Genomic DNA, 19,325 nt, shown 5'->3' on the forward strand with positions numbered 1-19,325 from the left:
CGTTGACAAATGTATCAGCTTTGCTATCTTCCGCGATGATTATGAGGTTACACTTCCGCTTGTTTTCCGAGGCATCGCGTATGATCACCGCGAGTGATTTACAATTGCCATTAAGCTCGATCCTATCCGGGGCACATTGCACAATGTCCGGCATAGTTCTAAAGCTGTTGTTTCCGGAGTCAACATCAAGGTGACTTGTCGATGTATAACAACCTCATCGTCCGCATTGGCTCTTATTGGTAGCAAGTTTCTTCGAAAATTTCATTTAAATCTTTGCGTCGATGACGATACAACTGTATGATTCATTTTTTAACTACTGAAACTACTGACGGCCACTGCCAGTTTGTGCAATTTTCTTATGATAATTCAGAAAAGTTATCTCGCTCGTAGCAGACCTGAAACAGCATTACGGGATTACGTTGACAGTGAGAAATGTATTCACTCGTAAGGTATGTCTCGCCGCCAGCGAGATAGCGAATGTGTCGGAAGAGGGGCAATACCGCACTCCTCAGCAGTGAATTTCAAGGCGACGAGGCGAATTTCAGAGTAAACCGTGGCTTGCACGCAACCGCCATGACGTGCGCAAAGCACTGTCATTTCGGGCACGAATTCCGAAGGAGAATAGGATTTTTCGATTACCCTTACTCGTCGAAACGCTACGGGAAATGTAAAAAGCGACAGCAAGCAACACAAGAGTTAGTAAGATTGTTAAGAATGGTGATAATTTGTCACTTATTGAGGCCCAGTTTCACAAGTGTCGGTTAACTTTTAATCTTAGATTAACTCACTCTTCGTCTCCTTCATCTCTTTTAAAGAAAAGACGAAGAGTGAGTTAATCTAAGATTAAAAGTTAACCGACACTTGTGTGAAACTGGCCCTTATTAGTTTAATAGGTATGCCTGTCAGTTTAAACTTTAAACACATTGTTTAATCACACATTCTTAATGCAAGAAATATTGCTATAAAATCTTCGTTTTCTGGTTCCATTATATTATGTGAAAGCTCGCATTTATAATACCAACTATTCGTCATTCTGAAATTAATTGAACAATCATGTAATGTTATTTAAAACATTTCTTCAAGAGAACTGATAGTTAATCTAACTACTTATTATACTTATACTTAATCATGTCATTATTATGTAGCTGAATTACATTCATGTAACGTTTTATTAAATCGAAGACAAATTTATGTGTTGCGCAAATAGCCACATTCCTCGCAAATCTAATTAGTATAGAATAATATATTAGATTGCAGAGCTGAATTCGCAAAAAGGAAAATTGCATGCTAACTTGAGATTTAAGATATCCGTAGAATTACCGCGAAGATTTCTCCAAATTAGAGGTCGCCAACGATTTTTGGCCGAGTGAAATATACTAATCTAACGACGAAATATGATGTCATGCACGCTCCCAGAGACCTTCGCGTGAGAATACGCATTAGTTGATTACATGGATGAAGCAAGTTCGCTTTAATGTTAATTAACGTAAGAAAATCGTAAAAAACAACTGCTTTTGAGGTCACACCGATTTGCAATACTATAATCGGGGATATCATGAGATAATTACACGAAAAAGCTAAACAACTATAATTAATCTTAACAAAATTAATTCGTGGCAAAAGGTCTACTCGTGGAAAAACCGAGTGTTTGATCAAACGACACGATAACATAATGATATGTAGGTTAAACCTTTTTGGAAGAATTAGAAATTCGAATTGCAATTTAAATATTGCGTAATTCGATTAACAGCAGCGTACACGTGCAATCATCAAACATCGCGCTGAAACGTTCAAATCATTTTCAAATCATGATGGGTGACTATACCGTCATGAATCTGATTTAAACAGTAAACATGCGAATATAATTTTCCGCTCCAATTTCTCGTACGCATTCAGCAATAGCGTGCACGAGTATGAGAAGGTGAGAGCATGAAAAAACTATGTAGTTAATATTATAGATTTGTCACACATAACGCAATATATTTACGCACTACGATTTAATTGGAATTTTCGTATTGCAGTCAATCAAATGAAAAATTAATCAGGTCGTCGTCAAATAAGCTCTGTCTAAAAATATATTTTACTTGGCGCTTTGATAAAAAAAAATGTTAGCATTTTCTTGACATCGAAAAGTTCTTTTCTTTATACGAAATGTGTATAAGACTGCGACGATAGAAGTTACTTTCAAGCAAGCAATCTCCTTGCAGGACTTTAACTAGAAAAAGAGTATTAGTCTATTTGCGTTTTCATCACAATATACCAGAAAGGTCAATAATTTGGAATAATGTCGACGTGGTTTTATCGAATAAATATAGATGAGTATCAAGCTTTGGTAATTGCGCGGTTATCTCGTTCAAAAACAAATTATCGTCACTGCAGACGCGTCGTTTCCGCTGAAAATGTCAGCGGCGCGCTAACGACACACCAGCGTGGAAATTATTGACATGCGAATGAATAAATGCATTCTGATATTTTTCTGTCCGAGAAAATTGCACAAATGGTTTTCTTTGTCTGGCTGCCGAGTGTATCAAATTACGAAAGAAATTACGGGTTTCGATTAATTTGAATCGAATTTAAAATTTGTCAGTTGGCTTTATCTCTTAAAAAGAGATAAAGAAATACCAGAGGGCTGATTCCGTAATTCTTAACGACAGTTTCGTTATCGTTATATTTGCGTTGCACAAATATTATATATAGTAAAAAAGCTGCGCAATGACAATATAACGATAACGAAACTGTCGTTAAAAGTTACAGAATAGGGCTACAGAAAACGTAATTTTAAAACAGAGAAATTTAGATACATGCAACACATACATGTTAGAAGATAATGTCAGATATTCTTTTATATACGCGTTTTTAACAAAGATCGACCTGAAAACAGTTAAACTTTATTTTATATGCATACGAGGAAAGAAACAGCACTATTACGTGCATCTATTTGTATTACGAAATCATTCTGTCAACACACCCGCCGCGGGAATCGATGTCAGGGTTACCTCGATGCTGTAAACGTCGATAAATCCACCGCGCGCGCGAGTCGGCTGATCGCATCCGGCGATAAAATTCAGCCCCTTGCGACACGCGGAACGCGAAATACCTGCGATAAATATCGGTGCAAGATTCATCGATCTTACTGGCGCATGGCGGCGGTAATCAACTGTTTTCGTGGCCCACAATTCTGTTCGCCGCTAATAATTTCGTCTTTGAGAAGCTAACGATCGATCTTTCGAAAATGTCATTATGCCTATACTTTGAATAATTGACGCCCAGTTAAGCTCAGATTTTTCTACGCTATGTAGAAACCAAAGGTTATGCATATGAATTTACATTTTTTTATAACTGCTATTGATGGTTCAAGATTGCTTGTTTTAATTCCTCAAATAAAAAGTTGTTTTATCCGATTGTCTGAAAAATCAGCAACTTTGAAATCTCAAAATCATAGAGATACAGGTATTCATCGTCACGCAATATATCGTATCTTCATTTACTGAATGATGAACTTGACCCATTCGCGTTGCAACTTCGCTCATGCATATACAAATCGCGGAGGCCTGGAGGGTAAACGGAGCCTGATGGGCGGTAAACGGCGAACGTTTTCGAACGAGAGCTCGCGAAAGGGGGTTGGACAAAGGAGAGTCTCTTTTTGTGTGTCGACGAGTTGCTCGTTGCCTTACGAGAGTGCCCCGCCAACGATTCCCCACTTTCGAACACCGTTTGGACATTTTCCAAACGGATATCATCCACGTTCTCGTCCTTAACACTATCAGCACGGAAGTCCTGAAAAGATCGGTGGCCATCTCGCCATTATAAGATTCTTGCAGATTCAGCCGAGCGTTTTGGCGACCTATCGACCGCGTAAACTTTTCTGCAAATTAAATGGCCTTCTCTCCTCGACTCTTCCGTATATGTTACCTTCCGCGAGTTTTTACGTCCAATTAGCAGACAGACGACGGGAATTAATTTTATCGAGCGCCGGACTGAATCTCGTGTTATATTCTCAACGCATTGAGCGCAGAAACCGGCCGTAATTTTATCTAAGGGTTATCAAATTTTTGTAATTAGAACTATACTTGAAAGTTTAACGGGTTATAACGAGCTCTGTAATACTTAAAATTTATATTTATACATATCTAACAATAGAAGAAACAGTTAGTATAATGAAGCGACTGAATAGTTGTTAGTTGTGGACGCGCACGAATGGCTTCTGCGGGTGCCGCGCCGCATAGAAGGCCATTGCATTATGCGGCGCACGGTATCTATAATTGGCTGTTTGTACATTCGCTTAACCAAACGTACTGCCGTAAGTTTTTGTTCCCCTACGTAATTCCCTTCCGATCGAATCTAATCGCGTTACAAATGCACCGACTGCGAATTGAAAGCGATACAAAGGACGATGCGGCTGTCTGTCCGTATGGATGCTATAACGCGCATATACAGACATGACGGTAAATGATGATTGTTTAACGAAACAACACCAGCGGCAACCAACGCGGACTGCGCCACCGAATGCGGGTCGTAAGTTAACGCGACGCATGCACTCATTCGCTCGCTCGCTCACGCGCACGCACGCATGCATACCTATACACGTACGCACAAGCACGCGTCGCGCCGCGGGCTGAGGTTGTTTATCGATTGGCAAGTCTGACCTAACACTGACACACTTCACTCGCGAGGTCTGACCTCTGTTCCGTATCGCGGTATCGACCACCCCCATAGCCTTAGAATTTATACAATAAATTTCTCTCCGCCGTTCGCCACCCCGCCCCGCGACGTGGCCATTTACGGGCTCGAACTACGCGCGCGAACCATCTTCCGGATTAACGTCATTTCCCGCATAAGGGGAGGGAGGGTTATTAGACACGGTCGGCCATTGCCAGCCACAATTTCCTGGCCGGGTTAATGGAAGAGGCACCTGTTTCGCTTTTTTTTTTATCACTCATCGTGCCAGGAGTTTGCGTTCCGGAAATAAATATTGTATCGCGGATTTTCTCGTAATAACTATTGTTTATCTGTATAGTCGCTTTTGTTGCTTGAATCTTTCATGAAGATACGGATAACTTAGGTCCCATTGAGTATCAAAATTCACAAACACAATTTGCTATTAATGAGGTCTTCTGGGTACAATTTTAATGCTTTTCAAAAGGGATTAAATTTGTGCGATTATTATGTAGTAAATCTTCAAAGAAAGCAGTCCCTTTAATCATTTTATATAGCTTTACAGGATGAAATAATTTCTGAGCCAATCCAAAAATCATAAATATTTGAAAATTATAAAATAGCACGGTAAATATGATTGATCACAATGTACAACTCTAACGAACTTTGATTAATTAATCAAACTTATGTGATGTGTTTAGCCCGTTAACATGTGGCTCGCCCACAATGATGGAATCTTGGGGCCCTGGGAGGACCGGCACACCCCCGCCGGGTCTACCACCGCCGCCGTCGAGCGGCAGCAACAACAATGGTGGCGCAACAACGTCGGCAACTACTCCGAGCATAATACCACAACCCGGCACCACTGCTCCCATCGCGAGTCCCGAGGGAGTGAGCGATGTAAGTAGAAAAAGTGCATCCAGCAGCCCGAGCAATTCGTTGTGCGAGCACGCGATCCGCCAACATTGCAATCGGTTAACCGGCAGTAATTAAGCAGCGTCATTAGTAATGCATACGTATGAGCGAGACTGCAATAGACAGAGCTTATTTAATTTTCACACGCAAACTGAGTGTGAAAAAATTTACTACGTTCTCAATCATTCGTGGAAAGCAAGTACAAAATTTCAGGCTATTAATACGGCAGACTGTAAGAGAGAAGAGAGAATAGAAAGGAAATATAATTATTAAATATTTTATCTGATGAGATTTCGCATTACGCTCCGCACGAAACAATTGACAATGATACAGGTACAAGACACTTACGAAATAGTATCTCTGCCGGAAAGAGAAAAGAGACGTCGGTGAAATCGTCCGCGTCGAGTTTTGATGAAACACCCATTTTAATCGCGTTTTCCAAACGTAACGTCTATAACGAGCGCTAAACGCGCGTTTAGCATGCACGTGGCGGCGATAGCCCGAAATCCCGGGACAAAGTTTCGCCGTCGGCCACGATACGCGACTGACACGTAGGTATAGCTGCAGAACGGGCAAAGGTTATCGCACGACCGTACACGAGTTAATAGCGCATGCATGAGCTCTTGCTACCATACAATCCGAACATATGTTGGAGCTCTCGTACACACGGTGTGTAAGAGCGAAACTAGATCTCGCACCTCCCTATCTACCAATCCCTTCTATCCGTTTCAATTTCACGAGCATGCCCGACGGCTGGACGTAATAGACGCCGGTCGTGCTATCGAACCGAGCTAATAGGATCAGCCGTACGTGCCCGAAACGTTGCCTCGGCGAGATTCCTTGAATTTTAAGGATTAGAGCTGCCGCAGTGCCGACGTGGAAATTTTTTTTTTTTTTTTTAGATGCAAGAAAAAACTTTAGATTCTCGCTGAAATGTCAGTAAGAGAAATTGCGGAAGAAAGCGCAGTCCTGCGTTAATTAATTTTACATTACATCGCAAATTCTTTCGTAAATTGTAGATAACTAGCTATCCATTTCTGAAATGGATAGCTGGTTATTTACAATTATCATGTATTATACTTGTCTAATAATTATTAGGAATTACCTTAATAAAAATATTTTTAAAAATATGAAAAAATTAATCAACCGACGTGATTGCTTTGTGCTTTCAGGTCTCGCAAAAGTCGGGAATCTGGGAGGGCGGGAACTCGTCTTCGGGGGGTGTCGCGGAGGGCCCTTCGCGGAGTGTCTCTCACGCGGCGAGTCTGGATGCTATCTCGAAGCGAGCCGTGAAAGCAGAAACGGCGAGAGCACCTTGTCGCAGTCTCACCTGCAGCGTTTGTAAGCACACGATAACCTCCACTGCGTACCATTCATTTCTGTTCCATTCTTCGTGTCCCGCGAGTTGCCTGATCTGGCATTAGCGCTTTCTGTGGAGCGGTGTTTTGTTTTACGACCGACAAAATATACATATATGTACGTTCCCCTAGTTGCGTTGCGTTTCAATTCTAGTTAGCGGAACATTTACTTTTCTAAAGGTCACAACTGATAAAAACCTTCGGATTTTGATCGATCATTTTGTGAACGATTGAAACGAATAGCTCAGCTATACACAAGTTAAGGAAATATCGTAATTATTCTATTTGAAAGCTAATATGATTGAATAGCGTTTACTTTATCGTTCCGCCGTCCATAACGTCTGCAAAGATTTTATTTGACTCTAATTGAGAAAACGGGGAAATATTTCAATGTCGTGATTGTAGTTTGGTTGAAAAGGTTTCATTCGCATTTGTAATTGCAATATATGATCCGCATGCATGACCATTTATATATATATGTATCGCGGTTAAATAATAATTTGTGGTAACGCGAATAATAATAATATCGTTGCATGCGATGTTTCATGCCGCGGATGTTGACAGATAGCGACCATGTGGCCTTCCATGCCATACATCGCGAGCAAGCAAAGAGCACTCTATACTCTATAACGTCGCGAACTGTACATCGATATATGTAGCTCATAGGAGCGGGAGGTCTTGCATGTTTGCAGATAGAAACTGATAGATAAATGTCTCTTCCACTTGCGCTTTGTCTCTCCCACTTGCGTTGATTACAGAGAAAAAAAAATTATGCGGAAAGATATATTTTGCCGAGCAGAGGGCGATTTATTCTTTATTCTAACAAAGAATTAAGTACATTTTTTCTTATGAGTGTCCACGATCAATTTTTAATATTTAATAATGTGTATTTAATATTTATCTTAACGTATGTCCAAAGATGACTCGAGTATCAATAGGTATTCCGTTACCGTATGTTCTTGATAGACTTTTATTCTCTCAGTAAAGTAAATTTTACGTTGAAAATAAACGGACTTTGAACAAAGTTTGAAGCTAAAAAGATGTCCAGCGGTTTTAAGACGCTTTTTGACAGTCTTCATGACTTCATCGTAACTGCCGTTGGTCACCACTTGAAATTCAATAAGCATCCGACAGTTGCTACGTGAACTGGTAGCAGCTTTGCCAAGAGTATGAAGTTTATCTAGAGCACGGAAACGTCGGAAACAATGCGAAAGCGTTCGGTTCACCATCTCCGTCTATAAGAACGTCCGACTGTTCTTAACGTCGTCCGATAATACATATAGACGACAGTTCTTGAATGTTGGGAAAAAGGAGTATAAGTCGCGAGAACGAGTTTTAAGGCACAGAGACGACAACAAAGGATCGAGGAGAGATGCCAGATCCTGCCAGAGTCCGCGCGTCTATTTTTAATACAGTTAGGTCGCGTAGGCATCAGGCACCCTCTTTGTGGAGGATGTGTATTCCAAAATAACTAACATTAAGCTGCGCACGTAAATATGTTCGCACAGCCAATCAGCCCTAATTAAGTTTCATAAAAGTATAAATAACTTATGCGCAAGTATATAAATAGTTCTTTCGAACTTTCTCTCTCTCTCTCTCGTGAATTTCAATCAAGAATTATGCCACCTCGGCTAAAGGAATTGTCTTGTACCTAAATATATAGCTAAATTTGTAATGGACGTCAGGACATGCTTATCTGATTTGATCAAAATTTTTTATTTTATTTCATTTTATTTATAGTGAAAGAAAAAATAGATGTATTTTATATAAAATATCTAGCGAAACGAAGACTGTAACATCTCTGTGCTTTATAATTCTTCTTCTTTAGCAAACAGAAAATTATGATAGCTTTCCCAATCCTTTCCCCCCTTATTTTGTGCATTACGTTATCGCCTTCGTCAGCTTGATGGCGATCCCCTCTCTCTTCACGACCTGTCAATCCAAAGTCAAACCACAGTAAACTATTTTAGTAGCGGGCCGAGGGAGCGAACACGTCACCCTCGAGCGACGACCAGCGACAGTCGATAATCTGGCCGAAGGTAAAACAGGAGGGAGCAAACCCTGCTCTTTTGGTTTTCCTTTAACCGACCGCGAGTCAACCGGCGAGCTTGCACCCTTTTACAACTTACCAAGCGCTTGCAGCTTTCTTGTTATCATGAGCTTTCGAGATCTAACTTCGTACTACTTGTGTCCGATTGAGCTTTCATAGGCCTGTTTCTACTACTCACCACTTATACTATTGTTATTGTATATTTATACTGTTTTACTACTACTACTTATACTATACTACTTGTACCATTTTGACTTATACAATATGCTAAACATTTAAATTTTAAATTCCACCGTTTTGAAGAAATATCATCATTTTATACCTCTGCCGTATGATTATGACCGGCAGTACCCGCATTCGCTCGATCAGCCATTTTATACTCGCAAATCTGAGGACACCCAGATGTATACATACATATGTCTATATCTTTAACTGTACTTTATGTGAAGCAATCCGGTTTCTTCGATAATGCATGCAACTTACACAATTTGAACTTTATTTATTCATTAAATTTAACCGAGGAAAAACTGTCTGACGAAAGATCTGCATATTTCTAAAAAAAAATCCGGATCACTTTCGAGTCATATGACGTATTTTATGCAAAAATTTTGGTTTTACGTTTTGCCTTTTTCTGAAATGTAATGTTATTTCTCTAGAATAATGAATATTCCGTACGCATTTCGTATCTTAAAAATATCTTTATTCAAGTTATTGATATATTGATTTATTCTAATCTTGACTTTCGCTCTCTCAAACCGAATGCAAATCGGAAACAAACGAGCGCGAGCAAACACAAATGAACTGCTTCAATGCTGTTCGCACACATCGAATAAGCAAATTTTTCACTCGTATTTATTCATGCTCGTTTGTTTGATTCGAATCCGACATCTAAACTCTCATCGATCAACTGACTCTTCGAAAGTAGTAAAGATCAAGGATTCTACTCGGGTACATTTGGCTGATTGAAGATCAAATTCCCATGCTTTACTTTACAACGAGACAAAAATGATTAAGAATTCACAGCTTCTTTTACTCAACACACATATGCAAATATCACGGTGCATATATTTAGGTATTTGCCATTATGTACATACGTACTGATCCAGTCATGTGAACCGCGCTTAATCGCGGGCCGCGATCAACAACAATCGCCATGTATCATTGTATAAAAATCATCAGCAAAATGATCCTCCCATTATATACATATATATATTACATATAATATCCGATGTATTATCATCTAATTAACGCATCGTCACGCGATATATAACGTCTCGCGCGACTTTTACGAACAATAAAACAACCTCTCTTTCACAGGTATGCAGCTTCTAGCGCGGATTAACCAACTTGTTTTATTAACACACTTTTGAACGCTTCTAGAGAGATATAGGCTCGGTTATTTATTCATTCGTCAAGCTACTCGTGGACATCGAAGCGATCACCAATACGATCTTCGATTAATATTAGATTGCTTGCAAAATATACAGTTAAAAAGGAATACAATTAAGAAAAGGATAAAATCATTATAGTTTTTAAATACATTTTCTATCAATGCATTCTTAAACAGATATTTTTACATAATGCAACATTTAAATTAATTATAAAACATTGTAATTTCTTTAAAACAGAAAAATAATGGGGAATTTATATGGATGTGGTATGATCGTTTCGTTGTACTATTGTATTTGCATTAGATTAGTATGCGTACTGAAAATGATATTGTAAAACCAGAAGAAGAATTATGTTGTATAAGACACGTATTACTATATATACACACGTGCCTGTATTCGTACTTAGATTATCACACTATCAGCTTTTTTATAATCGTTTAAATATATCGATTAGCGATGTATATAAACGATTGATTTTGTGACTTAGCTCATTAGACTCGCTGCCGTCAGTTTCAAAAATTCATTGAGATTCGAATAGATTCGATTTGATCGAGCCTGTATTTCACGCCTATATTAGATTGTGGATTAATGATAACAATGATATACCACTTCGCCTTTCGCGTAGAATAATTTATGAAAAGACTCACATCTATTATTCGTTTTTTGTAGCTGCGAAACATTCGAAAATCTTTCCTGGCGTCGCTTCCGAAAGCGATTTGCAGAAATGGCGAACGTCCAGGGACAGGAAGTCGCCGTCTCTGAGTCAGATGGGACCGGACTCCATCAAACACAAAGTAAGTTACCATGCTCAAAATTACAAAGATCGCTCGTGCATTTAGTTTCTATTCCTTAACTTATTACTTTTTAATTAATTAAACATGAAATTATTAAATTAATAAATATATTAAAAATGGATGGATATATTTTTTGAAAATATTTTATTATTTTCAACATAATACTTTGTTAATGCGTACTTTTTATCATTATAGTTTTCCTTACAAGACAATGGATCTGCGAAGTATTTTCAAGGAGCAATGCACACACCAAACATGGGAGAAAAAGTTGCTCAGGTAAGTGAAATATCATAATTAATGAACAACGTTATTAGGGTCTGAAAATTGTAAGGAAAACAGGTAGAAAATGTCAAAAGGTCGCAACGTTAAAATATATATACATATGTATTTCAATTAATTATTACGTGGGATTATCTACAGAAATAAATTATTTCTTGTGTGTGTAACATAAAAATCGTTGTATGATTATATAGAGAGGAGTTTTCTTGTCATACAGAGAATCGTGATATCTCATTTCGAGAGATGGCAGGAAATTAAAAGCCTGCACGGCGACGTATTTGTCCCATTAATTGAAATTGGCGTAAAACTTTTTTCTCGAAATGAAAGCGTCAGCCATTCCTTGGTGGGTCAAAGATACCTTCGCCCACCTGGAGCAATCTAATTTCGTGAATTAAAGATAGAATTCGCAGAGAAGTTAAATCTCATTTGCCGATACCAACCAAATAAAACGTGCTTTCTCGTCACGAAATACTCTCGCTAAATAAAAACGAATTTCTGATGCCCCTAAAACACTTTGGGGCAAATTTTATGTCTTCTTCTACAAGAAACAAATTACGTAATTAACGTAAAATAAGCAACTGTATTTGATAAATTTTTGCGTAGTTTATTTCCATTGTTTCGATTAATTAAAAGTTAAAAAATAGTAAATCTAGCAACACTTACGAGAGTAACAATATTAATAGAATAGCATATATATAATTAATTGTGACGATTTGCTGTCAAATTACTATGCTATTCCCTTTCTTTTTTTAAACAATTGCAGACTTTGCTTATTAAACAAACTACTTTTATCAGTTCTTGCACATCAAGTTAATTTGTGTTTTTTTTTATCGCAGATGATAAATAACTCTTGCTTTTTTAAATAAAATAAAATCTCGTTTTACATTCGACACGTGACTGTAGGTGATGTATGAGAAATGCGACGGAACTTGTGAGCTTTCAAATATTTAGTAAAACAGCAATGCATAGGGGAAGAGTAGAGAAAGGAGGTTGTTTGCATATGGGTGTACTTTTAACACACTGCCTTACATTAATACAGCCCTGACTGGCGCCAATCCGACTGCGCCGCAGTCTCGTAGGCGGAAATCTCCCGCAGCATAGGACTCTCGCAAAATGACGTTTTATAACGAATATCAACGCGGTATAAAAACCCGCGGAGTAAAAAGTCTGCGGTTTGAGAAAGATACGAGACCGTTGGGATCTCTCAAATTAATATTATCGGCGAAGCGTGAAATTAGAAAGCGTTTCGTTTGATAAATCCGTAATAGCCACATGCTGAAATAATAACGTTACAATACCATCTATTTATGTTAACGTCAACATGCGAAAAAGAAAATTAAATTGCATCGCGATATGAATGCGAAGCAAAAAATAGAATGGAGCGAAAGACAATCGTATGACATATTTAAAATTAACTCGATATTTGACTTTATATCGGCCAATAAAAATTACTTTACTTCTCAAATACTTGTCATACCATACGGTAAATTGTACTTTTTCACATATATTGCTATTTTGTTACGTATATAAACGTAACACAACGCGACGCATTTTATGTGCAGAAAGCAATTTTTCTAAGTTCGTGATCGATTGTTTCGCATTACTCCAATGTTTTCTGCAGATAGTATTGGTATGTGGTGACAAGTATATACAAAGACTTTCAGGTCAATCAAGTTTCTCAGAATTTTATCGGAACTAGAAGACACTCTGTATACACGTGTACACACGTGTAATCACGAAACCTTACTCTTGCATGCATGAAACAATTAAGATTAGATTAAGCGTTTATTTCCCTTAACGTTGTAACTGTCTCTTGAAACATTCTGCACTTTGTAATATGCAAATCCAATCTGCTCGACAAAGTCGTGCAAAGCTCATGGGCTTCCAAGAAGTCGTAACATATATATTTATGTGTCGCTTTGGTATTGTCGTAACTTTGATCATTACTTCGTGGTCGCGTTGTTCCGAACAAACGTCTGAATTATAGATGCTATTCCTCCAAGTTGCAGGCTGCATTTCAGCAAGCGCACCCATCAATTGGCGGTGAGGCTTAACGGGAGAGGAGTTCTCATCGCGCGTGCTCAGTTATTTATATAAACCAGAATAGCCACCGAATTTCCAATATATTGATAACCGATACTGCAACATTGCTGAGATTTTTATCATGTACTCAGGTGTTGTTGCAATAATTATATCAACGCCAATAAATCAATTTCCCTGGTTTATAACAGCGCCGACGTTTTTCATCAGGTGGTTCGTTTTAAAGCTGCGCAGAAACTTTTTCTTTATTTTGCGAAAGCATACTATAATCCGCTAGCTTTAACATTATGACAAAATATTGTTACATTCATTGACATAGATATCCATAAATTTGTCACAGAAAATTCTCTCGAAATTTCAACGCAATATCTAAGATATTCGTTTTAGTATTTAAATCAATCTATTGAGAACTCTGACTAGTGAAACTTTGATGCAGCTGCGTTTATGCCATTTTCGTTGCACATGGCAATGCGTAAAAACGCACGAGATTCAGTGCCGAAAATAGTATCATGCGAGCTCGTTTAGCGATCATCAAGCTTTCGCAATGTTCCGAGAACCTGCTTCGAAGAAGGAAGCAGTCGCCAGTAAGAGAATAATTAATGGCACGTGAACATCGAATAGCTGACATTCCGTACTTATTTCCTGGCGCGGAAGATTCTCGATATCTTTTACGATTAGGCAACTTGAGTCCCGGTATTTTTCATTTTAACTTATACAACTAGTCAGAGTTGCGTAACCGACTGCGAGAGAAATTACCCGGGGGAAGACGAGAGGCCACAATTAGCGTGAGAATGATTAATTAATAACGGTAACTAATGGATCGTGCAAGACATATCGGGGCGATACATGACATCTCTGCAATAAATGTACGTCCTATAAATTTAAATGGATCGTAACGCTGAAATAGTATTAGAATAAGCAGCACACTCGAATATTCGAATAATTGATTATCCAATTAATTATCTATTTAAACCGTAATGTCAATTAATCGTCTTCTTTTGAAGTTCAGTCCTCAATTAAATGAGAAACTAATACCTTTATTTCTAGGACGATCGATCTTTAACTTTAAAAACAACAGACTTGCTGTTTTAATACATTTTTCCCATCGATCGGAAAATAAACTCTTTCAGCGATATGACTAATTGAAATCTACTAAAAATCTTTTGTCAGTGGGGAGGTTTTCTAGAATCCTGGGTACTTTCAGTAAAAATTCGATCATCTACGCATTTATCGCGAATTAAAAAAAAAAAACAAGACAAGGGGTAAGATCGCATCCAGTCTTCTGCGAGTGGCGGGATAAAGGCGTACCGGAAGTACGGATGCACACGTCAATCGCGACGCGGAGGAAGAGGCAAATCCGCTGGCTGGCGGATTGCCCGCCGTGGCAGCAAGAGGAGGAAGGAAGAACGACTTATCGGGGCGCACGCGTGCCGGAATGAGAGAGAAAGAGAGGGCTATGAGAGGGCTCGGGAAATGCATGGGCTTTCCGTTACACGGCGCCCTGATCAGTGTCGCAGTGTCCCCCGTTCTGCCTGGCAGGTAGCTCCGTCACTCGCCACTCCGTCCACGTTCTCGGCGAAGGAAGATCGCACATGCGAACGGTGATAAGGCGTCCTTCTTACGTCCGCGGGTTCTGCAAGAGCGAGAACCTGCCGATCAATTCATTCGACGTCGCGCCCAGTCCGTGCTCGTCGCCCGTCCTCGAGACCCGCGCGAAACCTAATTGGACGGCGGCGCGCGTTCTCCCTTCGCGTCACGTTCTCACGCAAGATCATGACAGAACATCAAGTGGTACCGACCAGTAGTACCCATGTCAACTTAGCCGCGAGTGATCGGGATCGTTTGCCAAAGTTCGCGAACCACAGTTTCTAAAATTGAGACTGTCATTCGCGAGAAAACTTTTCGTCTGTCGGTCCGCGGTTGGTCATCAATGATCGCGAGGACCTCGAGGATCGGTGTTTTTGCGATTTCTCGGGGCATCCGATACCGAGTTCAGGGCGCGTCTCGTAAGATAGGTCGCGGTTCATTACCGTGCAAATTTGCGAGAGTCAAAAGGCGTGAGATCGCCGATCGATCGTGGCCCTGAAAGAAAAAGGGGAAGAATCGTGCGCCGACAACGACAACGACGAAGGAGTTGATTGCAACCAATGGCGACAGTGAACGCCGAGCCGCGAACGATGTGAGCGTGTGCTTTAAACGAAGCTTCTCTAATCACAAAAAATTGAAAGTACAAATAAAAATAATAAAAAACAGTCAGGTACATAATGAACGAAGAAGTTGCTGCGTTTCGCATGTCATCGAATAACATACAAAATATCACAGTGATCACGTATTATAAAATGTATTGGAAATACATATAGAAAAAAATGTAGATAAATGCAACTCCATCCAGAAACACTATATATTCGAAACAATCAATTTTGTTTGAAATTATCTAGTACATAATAAATTAAAGCAAAAAAATAATTATGATTGTATAAAATTTATTATCAGTTTATAAATGTCACAATATTATTGGAATTTTTTTTATTTTTTTATATCTGTAATAATTTTTTATATCATTGGGTCATTTTACATAAAATTCCATCTACTGATATACGCAGTTTTGAAACTGCGAATTTCAGTAAACTTAACAGAATTTTTAATAAATGAGTAAGTTTAATAAATGAATGATGATTCTGCTTTATACGATATAGCGATAAACTGCTCCTCATTTATTAAGATTAATCACGGTCGGTACTTTCATGCAAGCTGTGCCAAATAATTTTGTCTATCTCTTCTTGGCATCATTCGTCATCCATGTCTTTGCAGATTGTCTCAGATTCGTTGCATCCCTATACAGTTACAGATTATAGACCTAAAAATTGCGTGACAATCAACAATCTTTATTAAGAAAAAGTTTGCTCCAAAAATTTATTATTTCAGACAATAAATTTTTACGTTATGAAAATGTTATGAACTTGACACGCCCTGTGTATCATTCTCTGGATATTCTCTAAATTCACGTAATTATTCTCTAGATTCACATAATTCTATTCGTCGCGGCTTTCTGTTGCACAAATTCACAACATGCAACGGATTCTGTTCGAGACTGGTTCGAGACATGAACAATCTAGTTTGCAAAAGGAGCGCCACGCATACGCGCCCATCCACGTGCTCCTCTACACTTTCGTGTTACACGTTGTTGCGTAGTTGCTTTCGTGTTACGTTACGAGCTACGGTACCCTAAGGACCTCCAAAATGGCGACAGCTTTATTGAATCGGTTTCTTACGTATACCAAACCGTCGGTGTTTTCTTTCTGCCCCTAAGGAATAATTTTTTTGAAAACCGCAGAACATACTTTATTCAAGCTTTCCAGCATTTTATTTCAATACAAGCTTTTTCACTGTTATCTATCATATTTTTATGTTTCGTATTCATTAAACTAATTCTTGATATGATATACGATAATTTACATCAAGTGCCACCATCTCATTACTGAAGCTATCACAAACTTTTGTTTTGTTCATATGTTCGAACTTCTCTAATACAATTAAATAGTGCATTATCTAAACTGTTTCCACATTGTTGCTTAAAGTTGACATCAATTTCAGATTTTGCTTGTCATTTTCATACGCTTATCACGAGCAATTAAGTTCGTGGAAATTATATCTTTGCAGAAATGCTAAGTTTATAAAATTTAATTTTGTCGTATTAAATTAATATAAATTTTTTACTCAGCTTTAACGACATAAATTCTCGCAAAGAAAAATTAAGCTGAAAACAAAAGATTCTACAATATAAACATATACGTCTCTTTGATTGCGATTAAAAATGGACGCACCCAAGAGATCTCGCGAATGTAGAAATCCTAAGCTTCCTTGAAAGCCGGGAATTCGTGCTCAATCTCGTTTCAAATTATTATGCTGAATCTCGCTCGTGAGAACACGATAATGGCACGAGACTCAAAATTAATTCTCCGCAAATTCAGCAGATTCAAGTTAAGGTTAAAGCAGAAGGGTCCATTTTCCCTTTATCGACAAAATCGATAACGTCCTCTAGAAGGATATGAAGCAGCTACCAAAATATTTATTATTTTCTAACTATAGTAGAACGTACACATTGACAAAGCCGCGATAAAAGACTCACTAAAAAAACATTCGCGCAGTATCCCAGATTTAAATTCTTCCTATCGGCATATTACTTAACAGTTTTTTTTAATATGTATTTTTATAACATTATTCTAAGGAAAAAAATATCATCGATCTTTGAATTAGATTAACCATTGTTTCTTTTAGACATAACGTCTTTGAATTATTTATTTAGAAATATTTAATCACTTGGTACTAAATTTGTAGGGATAACGGAACACCTACGATAATGTGATTTCCACGAATTCACTTGTCTGCATATAACATTGATTTCCGGAGAAAATCGTGAAGAAAACCTTTACACGGCTCCGGTCACGTAACTTCGACGTCGGAAATCAATCAGCTTTTCTTGTAACTTGAAACAGACGATTCGGGCCATCATTTTCGACGTGAGATTAATTGCCAATCGTATCGAACTGATGTCGGGAGGCAACCGAGAAATATTCTGCCCAGGGGATGAATTTATCTTTTACCCTCACCGAAGGCGGTATTTTCACGGCAACGACACGCGGCCACGTTACCACAACGCAACTGGCGAAGGTCATAGCCACCAGGTGATCAATGACTGGCGTCCTTGCGTCGCGATGCTAACACCACCCACATTTGCAGGCGCTCACGTATATATGCGCGTGTGTCCTTTGTGTGCAAATGCATATGCAGGTGCCGATAGGCACGAAAACGCACGATCCACTTGCCTCACCGTAGTAATATACCCCACCGCTCCTTCGACTTTTACATTATTTCGCAGCCGACTTAAATCCCACTTTTATTATCGATGCCGAGAGGGATCGAAGTAGACAATGGCTAGTTGGACACGCGATGATCGTGAATTCGTAAAAAAGATGATTGTGTTGTTCAGTGTCAAATGCATTCGGCTCCAGGAACATCTTGCGCAGACATTTTGTCCATCGCTTATTTTATACTAGTTGCACATTTCGTTCGCGATGTTCATCACAAAGGCACATTTCGTTCGCTACAATAATGGTTTCCGGAAGCTTTTAACTTTGATGTTATCAATAACCGTTTAGCATAAATTATAAAGATCGTAAAATTACAGCGATGTAAATCACATCGTTGCACGATGGACTTTCCGCCATCGTGAAGCCTTCGTCAAAAATGCAAAATGATTATATTATGCAGAAAGCTGCTTGCATGATGTTTGCTAACGTGCAAGATTCATCTTTATCCTTCATCCTTCATTTTAATGTTACGCGTAGCTCGATAGCACGATTTAATTTTTACAAAGTATTAATTATATTTTTTTCTTAAAAATAAAAAATATTTTTTTAAATATATTATAATATTGTTAATATATGTAATATTAACTAAAAATTTTTAACGAAACTTAATATTTTTATTTTATTTTAGTAACTTAATGTTATGTTAAACATTATGTTACTATAGAACATTGCGATAGTAACATGCAATCATCGTTATCTATAGTCGTTTCCAAAAACCACATTTCGAGAAAGAGAATGTTCATTTTCTTAAATGTCAAACGAGCAAACTTCCCTCTACACGTTGCATTACTTTGCAAAAGTCTCAAGTTCCGAACCGGCACTAGGTAAAATTTAACTACGCAACGAACAAGTTGATGCACGCAAACACGATATAACGCGACAACGTTTTCGTTCATAGAAGTTCCCCCGTAATTATTACTTTATTGCAAAATATACATGTTAACAAAAAAGTTATACTTTTAAGTTGGAAA

At 38.4% G+C, this 19,325-nt stretch overlaps 1 protein-coding gene across 12 annotated transcripts in view; it reads left to right on the plus strand.

Moving 5' to 3' along the window:
- Positions 1-19,325, plus strand: part of Sei (potassium voltage-gated channel seizure) — a 95,615-nt gene that overhangs the window by 40,265 nt on the left and 36,025 nt on the right. For 10 of the 12 annotated variants that reach the window (XM_077404070.1, XM_077404078.1, XM_077404072.1 and 7 more), the window contains 5 exons: positions 5,358-5,556; positions 6,744-6,912; positions 8,900-8,968; positions 11,040-11,164; positions 11,360-11,440. In XM_077404070.1, coding sequence (XP_077260196.1) covers positions 5,358-5,556; positions 6,744-6,912; positions 8,900-8,968; positions 11,040-11,164; positions 11,360-11,440 — 643 coding nt within the window. The remainder of the gene's footprint in view (positions 1-5,357; positions 5,557-6,743; positions 6,913-8,899; positions 8,969-11,039; positions 11,165-11,359; positions 11,441-19,325) is intronic. The other 2 variants (XM_077404071.1, XM_077404076.1) reach the window with 2 other exon arrangements.

The sequence above is a fragment of the Temnothorax americanus genome, unplaced genomic scaffold (assembly GCF_048541705.1).
Source record: "Temnothorax americanus isolate GAGA-0224 unplaced genomic scaffold, ASM4854170v1 Scaffold18, whole genome shotgun sequence".
Lineage (NCBI taxonomy): Eukaryota > Metazoa > Arthropoda > Insecta > Hymenoptera > Formicidae > Temnothorax > Temnothorax americanus.